Below are 15,666 nucleotides of genomic sequence, written 5' to 3'. Positions count from 1 at the left end.
AATTAACATAAGCACCATACTGCATATATTAAAATAAGACCAGTTCTTTTTAGTAACTTCCAAAACATCTGGTTTGCTTATCTTCTAGTTGCAGACACTACAGAGATAGGGACATGTCATCACTAAGATACTCATGAAACCTAGCCTGTTTTCAGAAAATGGCATAAATTTGGAAATCCATAAAAACCGTTGAATGGATTATTGGTCATTTCTGCATAATTCCAAAGCCAGCATCCCTATGGCATAGTGTAGACTTCTGTGGACAATAAGAGACAATATTTTAAGCCATTATGTTACATGCTTTTATGTTGTTATTAAACACCAATGCAGTTTGTTTATCTTAATCTCTAGATAGATTTGTAGAACATATAAATTTGAGTGACAGTTTGTACCACAAGGAAGAAGGGCAGTGGAGAGGAGACACATAGGAATAGAAGAAAGGACAAAATGTCAGTACTTAAGCAATTTAGCATCTGCTCTGACTTGGTTTGTCCATAGTTTAATGCTGAATAATCTTTAAAATTATTTATTTATTTTTACTTTATTTGCATTGTTATTATACCTACATGTATATCTGTGTAAAAGTGTCATATCTATTTAAACTATGAGAAACCAATTGTATAAGGTTCTTAAATTTTGAAGATAACTTCAGGTGAGGTAGTTTTCCCATATGCCAATATGAAGTCTATGTGATATATATACGTGTGTGTGTGTGTGTGTGTGTGTGTGTGTGTGTGTGTGCCCATGACACTAAACCTAGTATATAAGCTAAACTATCTTAGGTTTAATGTATCAAAATGCAGTTTAGAATGTTTGCATGGCATTTCAATTACAACTGCTAATGGGCTCCAGGGTATATGCCCACCAGGCAGTAGGATATGAATGTTCTATAATGAATCTTCATTACTTATAATAATCAAAAAAGTTTTAAAACTAGTAATAAAGTGAAGTGCAAGTATGAGGAAATTCAGAGTATGTTGAAATATATGTATGCCTACAAACAGGTTGTCTCAGTTTCCTAAAGAAAGCAATGACAGCATGGTCTTGGGTGAGGGAGTGCTTACTGCACACTGCTGACCACCTGGCATCGTGTTTGAGTCTCACAGGAAAAGCTTAAGTCACAGAACATGCACATGGTTCAAGGTGGTTGCAATGGAGAAAGGATCCCTTCAGTTAGTTACCTGTCCTGTATAAGAGGCTTCAGTCCCTGGTGTGTTCACAGGGTAGAGAGGACCTGGATGTCTCCAAGAACTTAGCTATTAAACCCTCGAACTACATCAAAGAAATCTAGAGAAAAAGTGGAGAATTGTGTCAAAGGAGATACACGGAGAAAAACATTAGTGCAATGTCATAATTTTGCTAGGCACTTCATAAATAATCCTGAAAATATTAACAAATGGAAAATCCTAATGCAGGCTATCTTGTCATATTTTTACTTCTCCAACTATATTTTGATAATGAAATAAGGAGAGGATGACAAATCCTTGAGTGTAATTTTATTGTCTTAGAAAGCCTTATGTTATTGATTATTTTGTGTCTATGAAAGCATTTTAAACTATGATGTGGTGTTGAGGCCCCCATGAAACCTGCAGGACCCAGATCAGGATATCCTGCAGGTGTACAACCAAGTGTCTCTGTTCTGTCCCTCAGCATGTAATGAACAGTGGACCTGCTGGTCAGCAGGGCAGGAGGGTCATCATGGTTATGGTAAATACAGCCACATCGTGCAACACTTGATGAGTGTGACTGTTATTCGTTTCTCTAAGAAAGGCCATCATCCCTTTTTTATAGAGTCTTACTACCTCAGATAAAACAATTTTAGGCCTCTCAGAATGCTGAAAATTAGAATTTAAGTGTATACCATCATGTCATTCCAGCATGTAGTGGGGAAAATTATACATTATGGAGAAGGCTTTATGCTCAATGACAGATTCCTAATGTTCTGTATTTCCAGGGAGGAAGAATTTATATTTAGACATATATATCATCTTTAGTATTTTAGGTTTCCTCTCAGGTGAGAATAGGATTTTAATTGTGACCTCTCCACTTTGTGATGCAGCAAATAGATCCTTTATTTCTCCCCAAAGAACATATGCATTACAGGACATCTGGAGCATAACATTAATAATGTGTCTATAATTGTTGGGGCAGAAGACATTGCAGTAAGGAATATAAATTACACAGCCCTGTACCTGTGAGTGCAATCTTCAAAATCTCGAAAGAATTATATATGGAAATTAAAACAGATCCAACATATTTATGACTAAGTGCTTACCTGGGCTCCTAGCTCCCTACATATCACCTCATATACACACAACAGGCCATATTTCATGGGCATTGCTTTCTAAAATTATGTTGGTAATGTTCTTGCTTTTTCCAATTATGTTGCCACCTTTTACATGACTTCTTTCTCCCTATAGTTTACATAGGTCCATCGTGTCTCAAGTTCTGTTCTGGCAGGGGACAATGCACCCGACATGGTTGCAAGTAAGCATTTGAAAATAATATGTTTGTATATTTCATATTGAGACCATGAGCCATTTAAATGTATTTAATAGTCTCTTTTAGAATTTGAGTTATTTTTTTTTTAAAAATCCAAATCAGGATACTTGATGTGGAATCATGTGTGTATGTGTATGATGTATGTGAGTATGATGTATGTATACGGTATATTATGTAAGTGTGTTAAGCAAGGCAGTGTATGCAAAAGCCAAAGGGGGGCATCAAATGTCCTCATTCTATTACTCCCTAACTTATTCCTTTGAGAGGGTCTCTCACTGAACCTAGGACTGGGCTAGTAGCAGGAGAGCCCCAGGGACCCTTCTGTCTCTTCATTCCACATCTCCTGGGTTGTAGTCATGCATGCAACCACACCTGGCTCCCTGTATGTGCTCCAGCAATTTGGCTCAGGTCCTCATGCTTGCACAATAAGCACACTTACCCACTGATCGATCTCCCCATCCTCAAAATGGCATCTAAATATAACTTAAGTACAATTTGGAAGTAAAATTAATTAATACATTTATATTGGGCTAAATTACAAATGCTGTAGTATCCTCATATAAACTTGTAGCAAATTAAAATCCCTTATAGCTGGATAGTTAGCTTTTCTGTACATTTTATAGAACAATGGTGCTGACTATGAAGTCTGAAAAAATATACTAATAAGGTAATATCCAGTTGCCACCAGTGAATTGTGTTATATTAATACCAAAACCAGATAGTCACATTTATTATGTCATTTCTGTATTAATATTTAATTCTACATCTCTTGTGGATTTCTAAAACCACAGACCATCTTTGTCCTAGAGATAAGTTCAACAAAAAAAGTAATTAATTGGGTAACTAATTAATGAATAGACAATTTACAAAAGAGCTTTAAACCTGCTTGTATAGAAATTATGAAACAATTATAAACACTGAGATTTGTGTATCAGGTTAATTCTTAAAACTGTATTGTATTGAATTTAATTAACAAAGAGATCACTCTGTACAAGTAAATATTTATGAAGTATTTGAGGAATTGAAAAGTATCGTTTATATTTTAAAACTGAATATGAGCATCCATGTTTTTTTTCTTGGAGGGGTCATGTGAGCACTCTGAGATGTGTGTGAGTTTTCAGTTGTGTGTATGTGTGCACGAATGTGTGTATATAGAAATCAAAGGACATATTGAGTGTCATTCCCTAGGAGCTATTCCCTTTGGTTTTTTTAAATCACTTATCTCTTTCATCTTTCTCTCTCCCCTCTGTGTGTGTGTGTTTGTCTCTGTATGTATGTTTGCTCTGTGTGAGTCTTTGTGTGTATGTATCTGTCTGTCTCTCTGGGTGTTTGCCTCTGTGTGTGTCTTTGTGTCTCTGTTTCTGTCTCTCTGTGTGTGCATCTGTCTGTCTCTCTGTGTTTGCTTCTGTATGTGTCTCTGTCCTTCTGTCTCTCTTTCTCTCTGTATATATACACCTGTGTGTGTCTTTCTGCCATCTGTGTGCCTGTGTATTTGCCTCTGTCTCTCTCTGTCTCTGTCTGTTTCTCTCTGTGTCACTGTATCTCTCTCCCCCCCATTCTCATGGATTTGAAACTTCCCAACTAGGCTACGCATGCTGATCAGCAAGCCCCATGGATCCTCCTGGCCCTGTTTTCCCAAGACTCGGGTTTAAAATGAGCACCATTATGCCAAGTTTTTACACTGGTGCTGGGGGACTAAGCTCAGGTTCCCCATGCTCATGCAGCAGGCACTTTAGCAAGTGAGCTGTATCTCTTAACTTTTAAGATAAACTCCTGTCCCCAAATAGCTCATTAACTCTTTGAAACACCACCTATGTCTTTCTCAAATTGCTGTCTCTTTCTATTATCCATAGCAAATCCATCTACTTTTTAAATGTATATCAAATAAAATTAACACAGAAGAAATTTGAATTGTAGGTCTATGCTTTTAGAAACTTTTTTAAACATCAAAAATTATCAGGAACAAATATTACCTTCTCTTTCTGAAGTTTTACTGAATAGTTTAACAATTGGAAATTTTCTATTCTCCATATCCTGGCGATATTTTATATAATAGTGATTACCTTTGTTCTGTTGTGGGTAGGCTAAATTTAACTACTGCCTCTTTGTCTGGGAATACAGTTATTGAGTTGGAACAAAAATTACACAGAAAAGAAATTTTATACTCAATGTCACTTATTCTTTTTAAGCAAATCTTAAACTCAGAGCTCCCCCACTTTGCCCTCGTCATTATTGTCATTATTCTCTGCCAGGGCTCCAACCCTTCCTTCCCCATAACACTTCCTGGCTTTTGTGCACCTTGAGGCTGAACTTCTAAAGTGAACTTACCTATTGAGCCTAGCCCTATTGCATATCCTAATAAGAAGGAAATGTGGGACAATTCCGGAGTGTTACCCATGTATCTCAACAGCAGGAGATTTTTCCTGAGGTCATGTTAGGAGTCAGATATTTTTCTGTCACTCCTAAATCACCAGTGTGATTGCTGGGAAGCAAAGGCTACAAAGAATCTGTTGTCTTTAAACACACGTGGAGTCTCTATTGGGGTTCTAGCCCAATTAGACAATCTTTGAAGAGGCATCAATGACCACCTCTTTCTCCCAATCCAGTTTTAAGAGAACATATGTAAGATTCACAGAAGCATATTTACCCTGAGATGCACTCTGCCAAGCTATTGGTAAATAAATTCCAATTCCTTGCCATGGTAAATCACACTTACACTTTCAGTGTGCCCAAGTTAGTTGATGTTTTCTTGACTGTTTAGAAACTGCTTGGTGACACATGGATGCCTATATCCATGAAATAACATGTGTAAGCTAAGGCTCCTTAGCATGATCAACAGAGAGACAGTCATTTTCTGTGCTTCATATTTCCTTAAAGCTATTTTTATCGCCAAGAAAACTCTCAAACTTCAGATTATATTAGTTCTCGTCATTTTAGTACCTAACTTCTTTGTTAATCTGATGAATATGCAATGTACATCAAATTTGCCTTTTTATTTCCACTTGGTCTCACATTCTATATGTAGACCCTGTGTAGAAGGCCATTGCAAGCCTTGGTTTCAGGAACACTGGCAGAGGGCATGCTCTGAGTTGAACCATATCATCCACTCATTAGTACACTACTGTGTGTAAAGGTTGTTCAGACTCCGGGAAGTTTAAAGGCTTCAGTAAAAATGTTCCTGAACCAAAGATGCTAGTTTCATTTTATAATTTGAAACTGTACTATAAAAACTAAAACTATCTAAACTATAAAAAGTTTCTTACATTCAAGTAGTAATTCAACTATGATGAAATTTACTCATTGCTAAAAGATGGAAGGGGTTCAGAAGATGAGGGGGTCCCTGCAGGTGCTGTGCAGAGAAGTGATCCCATAAAAAGAAGAGAATGAAAACCTGCAGATAGGTCAACCTGAATCAGACTCCTGGGAATCCAAGCCAGGCGGTTCTTTGTCAGCATATTTAAGCACAGTACAGTTTGGGAAAAGATTTCCAGGCAACAGACAGTCCGATTCCAAGTGCACAATAAAGTTTAAGGTGTGACTACACAGAAACTGGTTTACAAAGTAGGTGTGACCATGAGGGTGGGTTCTGTAGATAAAAGTTCTGGAATCTAGAATCTGATACCATAGAGGTCAGCAGGCCATAAAGTGCATGTGAAATCTCCCTAAAGATGGGTCTAGGGAGAGAGAGTCTGTAATAATCATTCTAGGGATTTTGCGTGGGGGTCTGTCTTTATAGTAGAAGGTGGGTGGGGTCTGTCTCCATAGGTAGCAGAAGGTGGGTGAGGTCTGTCTCTGTAGCAGAAGGTAGGTAGGGTCTGTCTCTATAGCAGAAGGTGGGAGGGGTCTTTCTCTAAAGCAGGAGGTGGGTGGGGTCTGTCTCCACAGGAAGCAAAAGGTGGATGGGGTCTTTATAGCAGAAGGTGGGTGGAGTCTGGCTCTAGAGCAGAAGGTGGGTGGGGTCTGTCTCTATAACAGAAAGTAGGTGGGGTCCGTCTCCACAGGTAGCAGAAGGTGAGTGAGGTCTGTCTCTATAGCAGAAGGTGGGTAGGGTCTGTCTCTATAACAGAAGGTGGGTGAGGTCTGGCTCTATAGCAGAAGGTGGGTGGGGTCTTTCTCTATTGCCGAAGGTGGGTGGGGTCTTTCTCTATAGCAGAAGGTGGGTGGGGTCTGTCTCTATAGAAGAAGGTGGGTGGAGTCTGTCTCCACAGGTAGTAGAAGGTGGGTGGGGTCTTTATAGCAGAAGGTGGGTGGAGTCTGTCTCTATAGCAGAAGGTGGGTGGGATCTATCTCCATAGGTAGCAGAAGGTGGGTGGGGTCTGTCTCCACAGGTAGCAGAAGGTAGGTGTGGTCTTTATACCAGAAGGTCGGTGGAATCCGTCTCTATAGCAGAAAGTAGGTGGGGTCTGTGTCTATAGCAGAAGGTGGGTGGGGTCTGTGTCTATAGCAGAAGGTGGGTGGGGTCTTTCTCTATTGCCGAAGGTGGGTGGGGTCTGTCTCTGTAGCAGAAGGTGGGTGAGGCCTATTTCTATAGCAGAAGGTGGGTGAGGTCTGTCTTTATAGCAGAAAGTAGGTGGGGTCTGTCTCCACAGGTAGCAGAAAGTTTGTGGGGTCTGTCTCAATATCAGAAGGTGGGTGGGGTATTTCTGTATAACAGAAGGTAGGTGGGGTCTATCTTTATAGCAGAAGGTAGGTGGGGTCTGTCTCCACAGGTAGCAGAAGGTGAGTGGGGTCTTTCTTTATAGCAGAAGGTGGGTGAGGTCTGTCTCTATAGAAGAAGGTGTGGGGTCTTTTCTGTAGCACAAGGTGGATGGGTTCTCTCTCTATAGCAGAATATGGGTGGGGTCTGTCTCTATAGCAGGAAGGTGGGTGGAGTCTTTCTCTGTAGCAGAAGGTGGGTGGGGTATGTCTCCACAGATAGCAGAAAGGTCACCAAGTCTTTAATAAAATCTATCCCCAGCCAGGAAAACTGGTATTTTATCTCCTCCATTGAGAAGAGACCCTTGTGTACTTGGCATTCTTGGTTCTTCTGTGTGAGTACCAAGACCTCTGTGCCCCCAACAGGCCAACTGACATAAACAGCACAATCTCATTGAGCAGTCAGGCATTGGGGAGAAAGTTGCTTTCTTGAACCACTACTAAATTGGGGGCCATTGAGAAGAAACAGTTCTACCGAGTAATAGCATCTAGGTCAGAAGTGTGCGGTTTCCCTTTATAATACCACCCTAGGTGTGAAGTGCTTAAAGAAATACTTGTTTTCAAAGCCTCAAATATGAAAAATAATTCATTTATTCTCTGAGTAAACTTATCCTAGATAACTTGTTAGAAGTGGTTTGTGTGATTTCATAAAGTTTATGAACATTAAGAATAAAATCATATGTGCTTACAAGGATTGTAAGTTGTCAATGTGTGCAGATTTTGGCTCATTTTAGATAAATGCTAACATTGGTCATTTATGCTGAATTGTTTTAATAGTAGTTTTTTACAGTAGTGCCCTTCAGAGATTAAATTCTCCTGGAAAATGTACAGTCAATTGGTCATTATCAAAATTTCAGATTCAGTATTCCCCAAAGACCAGAGAGACTCATTTTCCATTCACTCAACCCCTGGTCTCTGGACCCCCCAACACAGCAGAGGAAGCTTGGGGATGTACAAAGGATGGTCTGCCTAGCTCAGCAGGCTCTGATGGGCACACAGCTTAAGACTCACTTCCAGTTCGTCTCTTTCAGGTGTGACCCAGGGTTTTCTGGCCCAGCTTGTGAGATGGCATCCCAGACATTTCCAATGTTTATTTCGGAAAGCTTTGGCAGTTCCAGGCTTTCCTCTTATCACAACTTTTACTCTATCCGTGGTGCTGAGGTCAGCTTTGGTTGTGGTGTTTTAGCCAGTGGTAAGGCCCTGGTTTTCAACAAAGATGGGAGGCGGCAACTCATCACCTCCTTTCTGGACAGCTCCCAATCCAGGTGAGTGCTGGTGGGCTGGCACATATACAGAAAGCTTGTGAGTGAGTTTGAATCAATTTTCAATTGTACTCTTTTTTCTTTTACCTTCTAATCTCTAAATAGGCTGGAAGTATGCTTAGTGTATTTAGAATTAATTTGCTCTAGTTTGTACTAAATGAGAAGACTCACCAATGACTTTTAGCTACTAATCATTGACAGATTTAAAAAAAAAAATATGTGAGATGTTCACGTCAAAACTGTGTTCTTAAGCCAAAGGCTGGTTAATTATTCGTGTAGTTTATTTATTTGACAGCTTGCAGGGGCTGATTAGATTTACTGTACAGCATCCCTCCCCCTAGTGCCTGCCTGATTAAATAATGCAGGGAAAGAATGATTGGCATTTTAAGTGTGTATACACAAGTACATAGTGTACAAATAGGCACAAAAGTAGTTTTATTGTATGGATATGTCTATATAAAAATGCATGCACATCTTCTACACTTATTTATTATTCACTTACATTTTATAAAACAGTGCCTAAGCCTACAGCTTTTAAGAAGTTTATTTAAAAGTGTTTGAAGTTTATCAGTAAGAATGTGAATGCGCTGGCTAATTATGAATGACTTGTGTCTAGGTTTCTCCAGTTCACACTGCGGCTGGGGAGCAGGTCTGTTCTGAGCTCCTGCAGGGCCCCTGACCAGCCTGGGGAAGGAGTTTTACTGCATTATTCTTATGACAATGGGATAACATGGAAACTCCTGGAACACTATTCATATCTCAGCTATCATGAGCCCAGGTATGTCAGAACACACTGACAAAGATGGGTAGTGTAGTATTTCCTTCCTGGGGTGAATCCCAACTTAATTCACAGTTTTGCAGAGGGCCAAATTGTATAAGATTCTGTATATTCTTCTATTGTAATGAACAACTGATAAACAATATGTTTTAATCTGTGTGTACCACTGATTTTGATACTTCAAAGAAATGTGTTTTTATATTTTGAAATGTGCATCTAAGGAAAATTACTTTAATGTTTAGGAAAAAATATGGCCAATACCCTTAATTATAATGTAAACTACTAAAGATAATTTTATGACACTTATTTATAAATACTATTAAAATGTTTGAAACATTAGTATAATAAATTACACATAAAAATTATAATGCATTAAATCTGATAACCAATGTGTTTTGTTTTTCACACAGCAAAATTAAGTAATAAGTACAAATAAGTTTTTCTGGTATGTACAGTAAGGTGTATGAAGATATAAATGCCATCCTTTCTTCCAACCACTTCTAGTCCCTCCTTCAGTGTTGACAGAATGGTACCCACAAATGTTTCAGAGACACTCTGCCTTGGTAGAACACACATGAATTACTTTGTGAAAGTCCTTTAGAAAAAAAAAGGAGGAAGAGCTCAAAATGAGGTACCAACCATCAGAGGTGAGCACTGTGTCTCACCCACAGTCATGTATGGAGAGCTCACACTGCCTCCCTTCCGGGAAGTACCTTTACCCTGGTATATGAGTAGATGGACTTCCATCCTCAGGGTTTTCCATGACATATAGACAAATAATGCACATTACATGTTTTACAGTTTTTGTGTGGGCCACTCCCAATTTTAATCATTTGTAAGTAGTAGAACTTTGTACATAAAATGAAGTATCATGTAACAGAATCAATCACTCACTATTTGACCTAAACTTTACTCACCATAACAAATTTTAAATGTCCCAGCTGTGGATACTTTCTTTGTACATGTGTAAGTATAAGGCTAAATTTTATTTATCCCACAGAGATACACAAGTCCTATAGAACTGTGCTAGAGACTCTCCATAGTTAATATAAACCAACAAATTAAATAAAAAACAACATGATGAAATCATGAAGAAAATATCATCATCCTAAGTGAACTTGGTTAATGTCCAACTTTTTTCTGACAAGGATGGGCATCTTCAAAATTCAATAATCAATCTATATAATGAAATGTCATTAATTTTGTTGATATTTTCAATATGCTACTGCAAATGTATGTTTAATCTTGCCTGCCATTTGACAGTGGCATTATTCTTCTAAACAAAATGAAGGTGGGTTTTCAGTTAGGAATGTGTATAGTTTGAACAATTGAGATCAGAGTAAAGGTTTTCTTTTTTAGAAGAATGTGGTAGTTCCAGAAAAACACTTATTTCCCATATATGCACATCTGACCATAGACTCTTCCTATCTCTCTCCCTCACAAATTGTAATAAAAGCTGACAAGGCAGAAGCAGAATTTGATATATTCCAGGTGCTAAATTATATTCTTCATAATAAATAATACAAACCCATGAAAAATTTTCATGGAATTAAATATATCTTGATGCCTTTAGCCATTTAGTCTGTTTTATTCAGTATAAATTGCTCCTGTAAAGTGCTTTGAATTCTATATTATCTCTTAATGCCACAGTTGTTCAGAAATGAAGTATGAGGCATACATGGTCTTCTGGCTGTGTCACCACTATTGCTAAAGGACAAAAATTCTGTGATTCATTAAAAAATAAAAGAACTGTCTATTTATGTCTAAAATCTGAAATCTCATAATATATCTAATCTGAATTAATATCTTGTGAATTACTCAGTACTATTCTATTAAACATTAAATTTGTTTCACCTTTTTTCTTATTTATAAGTGTCTCTATATTCTATAATTACTTAAAACAAATCTTGGTAAATTTTTGTGCCTTGATTATTTATTATGTTTAATCCCTTATTTCAAGTTACCCAATTCTGTAATATATATAATTATCAAACCTTAAAAATTTCATGGCCAGGCAGTAGTAATAGTATATGCCTTTAATCCCAGCTCTCTGGAGGCATTGGCAGGAATATCTCTGTGAATTTGAAGCCAGATTGGTCTATGGAGCAAGTTCCAGGATAGCCAAGGCTACACAGAGAAACCCTGTCTCAAGAGAAAAAAATTCTGAAGGCTGAGGAGGATAACTCAAAGGATACAAGTTAGAATCCCCCAAACCTACCTAAAAGCTGGTTAACTATGGCAGATGACTGTGATTCTAGTGCTTGCAAGGCAAGGATGAGAATACCTGGTTCCATTTGGCTAAACAGAACTGAACTCTAGATTCAGCTAGAGACTGACTCAACCAATGAAATGACAATTAGTCAATCAAGTAGGGCACTCAATGTGAACTTCAGGCTTCCACACATATGCATTCATCTGTACACACACAGGCCAAAAGGAAAATGAAAAAGAAAGGAAAAGTGATAAAACACCTACCCACAAAGGAATAATTGAAGCAAAAGGTTAACTTATGTATCCATATTCTCACCAAGTAGTATTCCAATCAGTTTCCATAGCTATTCCAACCAGCCACTCTAATATGTGAAGAGCCAGATATCATTAAAATTTCCCACCCTCGGGGCAGATGTAATGGGAAGTAGATGGCCAAGGATCAAGAACCAAGGTTTCTAGACCTGCCAGTGATTTACTTCTGCTTAACCCCTAAAGGATGCTTGACCTCTCTCTACCTCTGTGTTCATATCTCTGAAGGCATTTGCTGGAGACACATTGTATACTAGGAGTTTGTGTTGTCATCTGCTTTACATACTGACATACAGATGAATGACAGACAAAAAAGTTTCTAGCCCTTGCCATGAGATGTTTTTATAATATATGCACATGTGCTGAGACACATCAGGCTCATGAAGCGCTTTCCTCTTGGTTGCAAAGTCATCAGTCATTAGGTGACAGCACAAGGACCCTGACCCAGGTCTAACTACAATGATCTCTTTAATTACTGTTACATGCATATACATAAAATATTCTATTTTAGCTAAACTCATATTTCTGTTCATCAGACAGATTAACTGTATTTTAAATTGTTAAAATAGAAAGAAATTATAATTTTCTAATAATATGATGCTAATCAAATTATTAAGTCAGTGCCTGATATTTGCATTATTGAACCAGTTGTAATATAATTCAATTGTTTAGTTTCATTATGCATAAAAAATATTCAGGTCTATATAATAAATATTAGAAAACTGAAAGTGAAAACTATCAAAAACACTTAACTCTCTACTTACATTAACTATCATCTAATTAATTATATTAATAAGAAGTTTTTCAGATTATGGAAATTATTTTAAAACCATACATATATTTAGATATGTCTTTTTAGTTTCCATTTATAAATTAATGTTTTCTTAAATTTATACTTCATGGTTCTATATTGATTTTCTATTATTTTATTTATTTTCCATTGTAAAATGTGTTTTCTCATGTTTTAGGAAAAACTCCAGTTGTGACTGTTTATATAATAAGTTGTGGTTCTCATACTCCTCTCCCCATATATTCCTATACAAGCTGTTAAGGGAAAATAGGCACTAACTTTCAGTAGATAAATCACATTTCTAAGCTTTAGTTTTAATATTTTTTGTGTGAAAAGAATATGAAAAGCAGTCTAATTTCTCAGTAAAGCTAGCCTTGGACAATGAAATTTTAAATACTTAAAGTTATCCATATAGTCACTTGGCCTAAAAGTGAGTAATGTTTTTCTTTCTCTTCACTCACTGAAGACGAACAAAAACAAAAAACAAATCTCCTCAGACCCTCTAGCATACATCCCTGCAAGCATCTCTCCTGAAGTTGAACTGCATTGATGGAGATGAATGTTCCTTTTGTCGTTCCTTTCACATCTCAGCATCTCAGCTAGTGTGTGGATGTGAGCAGCATGGTACTGTGATTTATGGAGCTTTCATGCTGATGTCATTGCAGAGGCAATTAAACTGTGGTTCCTGCTGCTGTAAACAACAATTGCTCCTTAAAATTAGATATTATTCTTAATTTTCTCCACTTGTCAGGTGCAGGTTTGTTGTCACATGGTTGGAACACAGCTACTGACCAGGGTCCACGATGGTAAACTCAGGGGACCAAGAAAGCCTCACATCTATAATGTGTGAAAAGCTACTCATAATCACCACTTTGCCACTTTGACAACTATATTTTATTGAGTTAGCTTCTTTGAGAGCCCATGAATGAGAGCACAATCACATTTTTTATATGTTTAGAAGTCATTGTTGGAGAGGTGCAGCAAACCAGACATCTCAGAAGAAGGTATATGACAGAATCATTTTTAATACCATACTTCAGGGGAGGAGAGCAACTATCCTGACTAACTTTTTAGTATATCCCATCTTGGATGTTAGAGTTTTAAGTATTTTAATTTATTCGAATACTGACTTGGCTTATAAGTAAGATTTGTAGTATCAGTATTTATAATTTAAGACTGAATGAATTTTAACTTTTTCTTCCTTTTAGAATCATCTCTGTAGAACTACCAGATGATGCAAGACAGTTTGGAATCCAGTTCAGATGGTGGCAGCCATACCATTCTTCCCAAGGAGAAGATGTGTGGGCTATTGATGAGATTGTCATGACATCTGTCCTATTCAACAGCATTAGTCTTGACTTCACCAATCTTGTGGAAGTCACTCAGTCTCTGGGATTCTACCTTGGGAATGTTCAGCCCTACTGTGGCCATGACTGGACACTTTGGTAAGGATCCCTGTTACAGTTTGCATTAGAAAGCAGAGTGCATAGAAGAACTTTTACTCCACTCTGCATTGTCACTAAATATTAAAAATAAAAGGTAAAAGAGTTAAAAAAAAAAAAGAAAAACACAAAACACTGAATATAGTACATTTAAAAGGTGATACTGGCATTGGAGAGATGGCTCAGAGGTTAAGAGCACTGGCTGCTCTTCCAGAAGCCCTGGGTTCAATTCCCAGCACCCACAATGGTGGAATACAACCATCTGTAATGGTATCCCATACCTTCTTCTGGTGTATGGATATACATTATAGACAGAGCACTCATGTACATAAAATACATAAATAAATCTCTTTATTTATAGTTGGTATTATATTTATGTCTTCAGAATGAGGAAAAAACAATATTTGCATATTCTAATAATATAAAATTTTATATTAATTCATTTAATATTTTGTTCCCAAAAATTGTATCTAAAGATACTCTTCAAAAAATACTAATAATTAAAGTGGTCACCATATTATACCTTCATTGGGGACTATGATGATCACACTCTATGTGAAATTACAGTAGTGACTGGTTTATTAAAAATTTTTATGAGGAATTCTATTTTCATGTTGTCATATGAAAAGTTCAAGAAGTATGTCATCCCCGATTTATTAACTGACATGTCCCTTTTAATCCATTTTCTCAAACAATATTGGTGCATCTAGTTAGTCACACCAGTGGGGGTTCAATATTAGGGAATATCTTAATTAAAATAGTCGTATTTAGATTCTCCTTCCAGTGGTCACTTACAGATTTAATTATGTAACAAACAGTATGTAAATCATTTTATGTATAATTAGTACTTCATTAACACCACTAAAGATAGTCCAGTGGTTAGTAGCAAGTGTAAGGATCTGGTGAATTGACAGGGAATCCCACTGGCTCTCAGAAGAGACTACCTTAGAGCATGTTGGAGCAGCATATGGCTGAAATCCTGGTACCTGAGAAGTGGGAGCATGGGGGTCAAGTTCAAGATCATCCTCAGCTATAGTAGGAGTTTCAGGCCAGCCTAGGCTACTTATGTAAGATGGGAGATTACCTTTGGGAGTTTGAGAGGGTGGACATGATGTATCTCACTTACTGGAAAGTGGGCAAACAAGGAAATCCAAGCCATCTGGGATTCGGAAGGAAGAGAAATCTAGCTATGGGAAATTCTGTGGGAAAGGGTGCCAAGACATGAGTGACAGGGGCATGTTCAAGGTCAGAAGGAGGGGCAATGGAGGTGGAACTCACATGTTGAGAAGATGAACACGTGAAGAATGGAAACCAAGATATGTTTAGAGACATATCTTCTAGACCCAAAAGATTCCAAGATTAAGACTTGGGTCTTAATGATACCGCAGCCTTCTCCATTTTGCCTACTGCCCCTCTCTAGATTCCCTTTAGACTATAAGCATGACCAAGGAATAACTTCCTAACAGACTTTTTTAATTTCTATTGAGTCATGATTTATTGTTCTCCAAATGAGTCATGCTGAAAGCTAATCATTGCTGTTGCCTCCAGAGCGTGTATCATAAATGACCCATCAGGAACCTTATCATAATTAGAGGTAAATTTTACACACCATTGCACAGAAAATTACCTATTATTGGAACTGTGCATGTACAATCACATCTCACACACAGCAGGCTA

The 15,666-nt window shown here is 37.6% G+C and overlaps 1 protein-coding gene across 1 annotated transcript in view; it reads left to right on the top strand.

Moving 5' to 3' along the window:
* Window positions 1–15,666, top strand: part of Reln (reelin) — a 420,372-nt gene that overhangs the window by 265,869 nt on the left and 138,837 nt on the right. Inside the window, exons 17-20 of the mRNA XM_051174802.1 lie at window positions 2,421–2,487; window positions 8,229–8,462; window positions 9,076–9,237; window positions 13,756–13,992. Of these exons, the coding sequence (XP_051030759.1) occupies window positions 2,421–2,487; window positions 8,229–8,462; window positions 9,076–9,237; window positions 13,756–13,992 (700 nt within the window). The remainder of the gene's footprint in view (window positions 1–2,420; window positions 2,488–8,228; window positions 8,463–9,075; window positions 9,238–13,755; window positions 13,993–15,666) is intronic.

The sequence above is a fragment of the Phodopus roborovskii genome, unplaced genomic scaffold, assembly GCF_943737965.1.
Source record: "Phodopus roborovskii unplaced genomic scaffold, PHOROB, whole genome shotgun sequence".
Taxonomy (NCBI): Eukaryota; Metazoa; Chordata; class Mammalia; order Rodentia; family Cricetidae; genus Phodopus; species Phodopus roborovskii.
The sequence above is the reverse complement of the archived record's forward strand: the minus strand, read 5'-3'. Positions and strand labels throughout refer to the sequence as shown.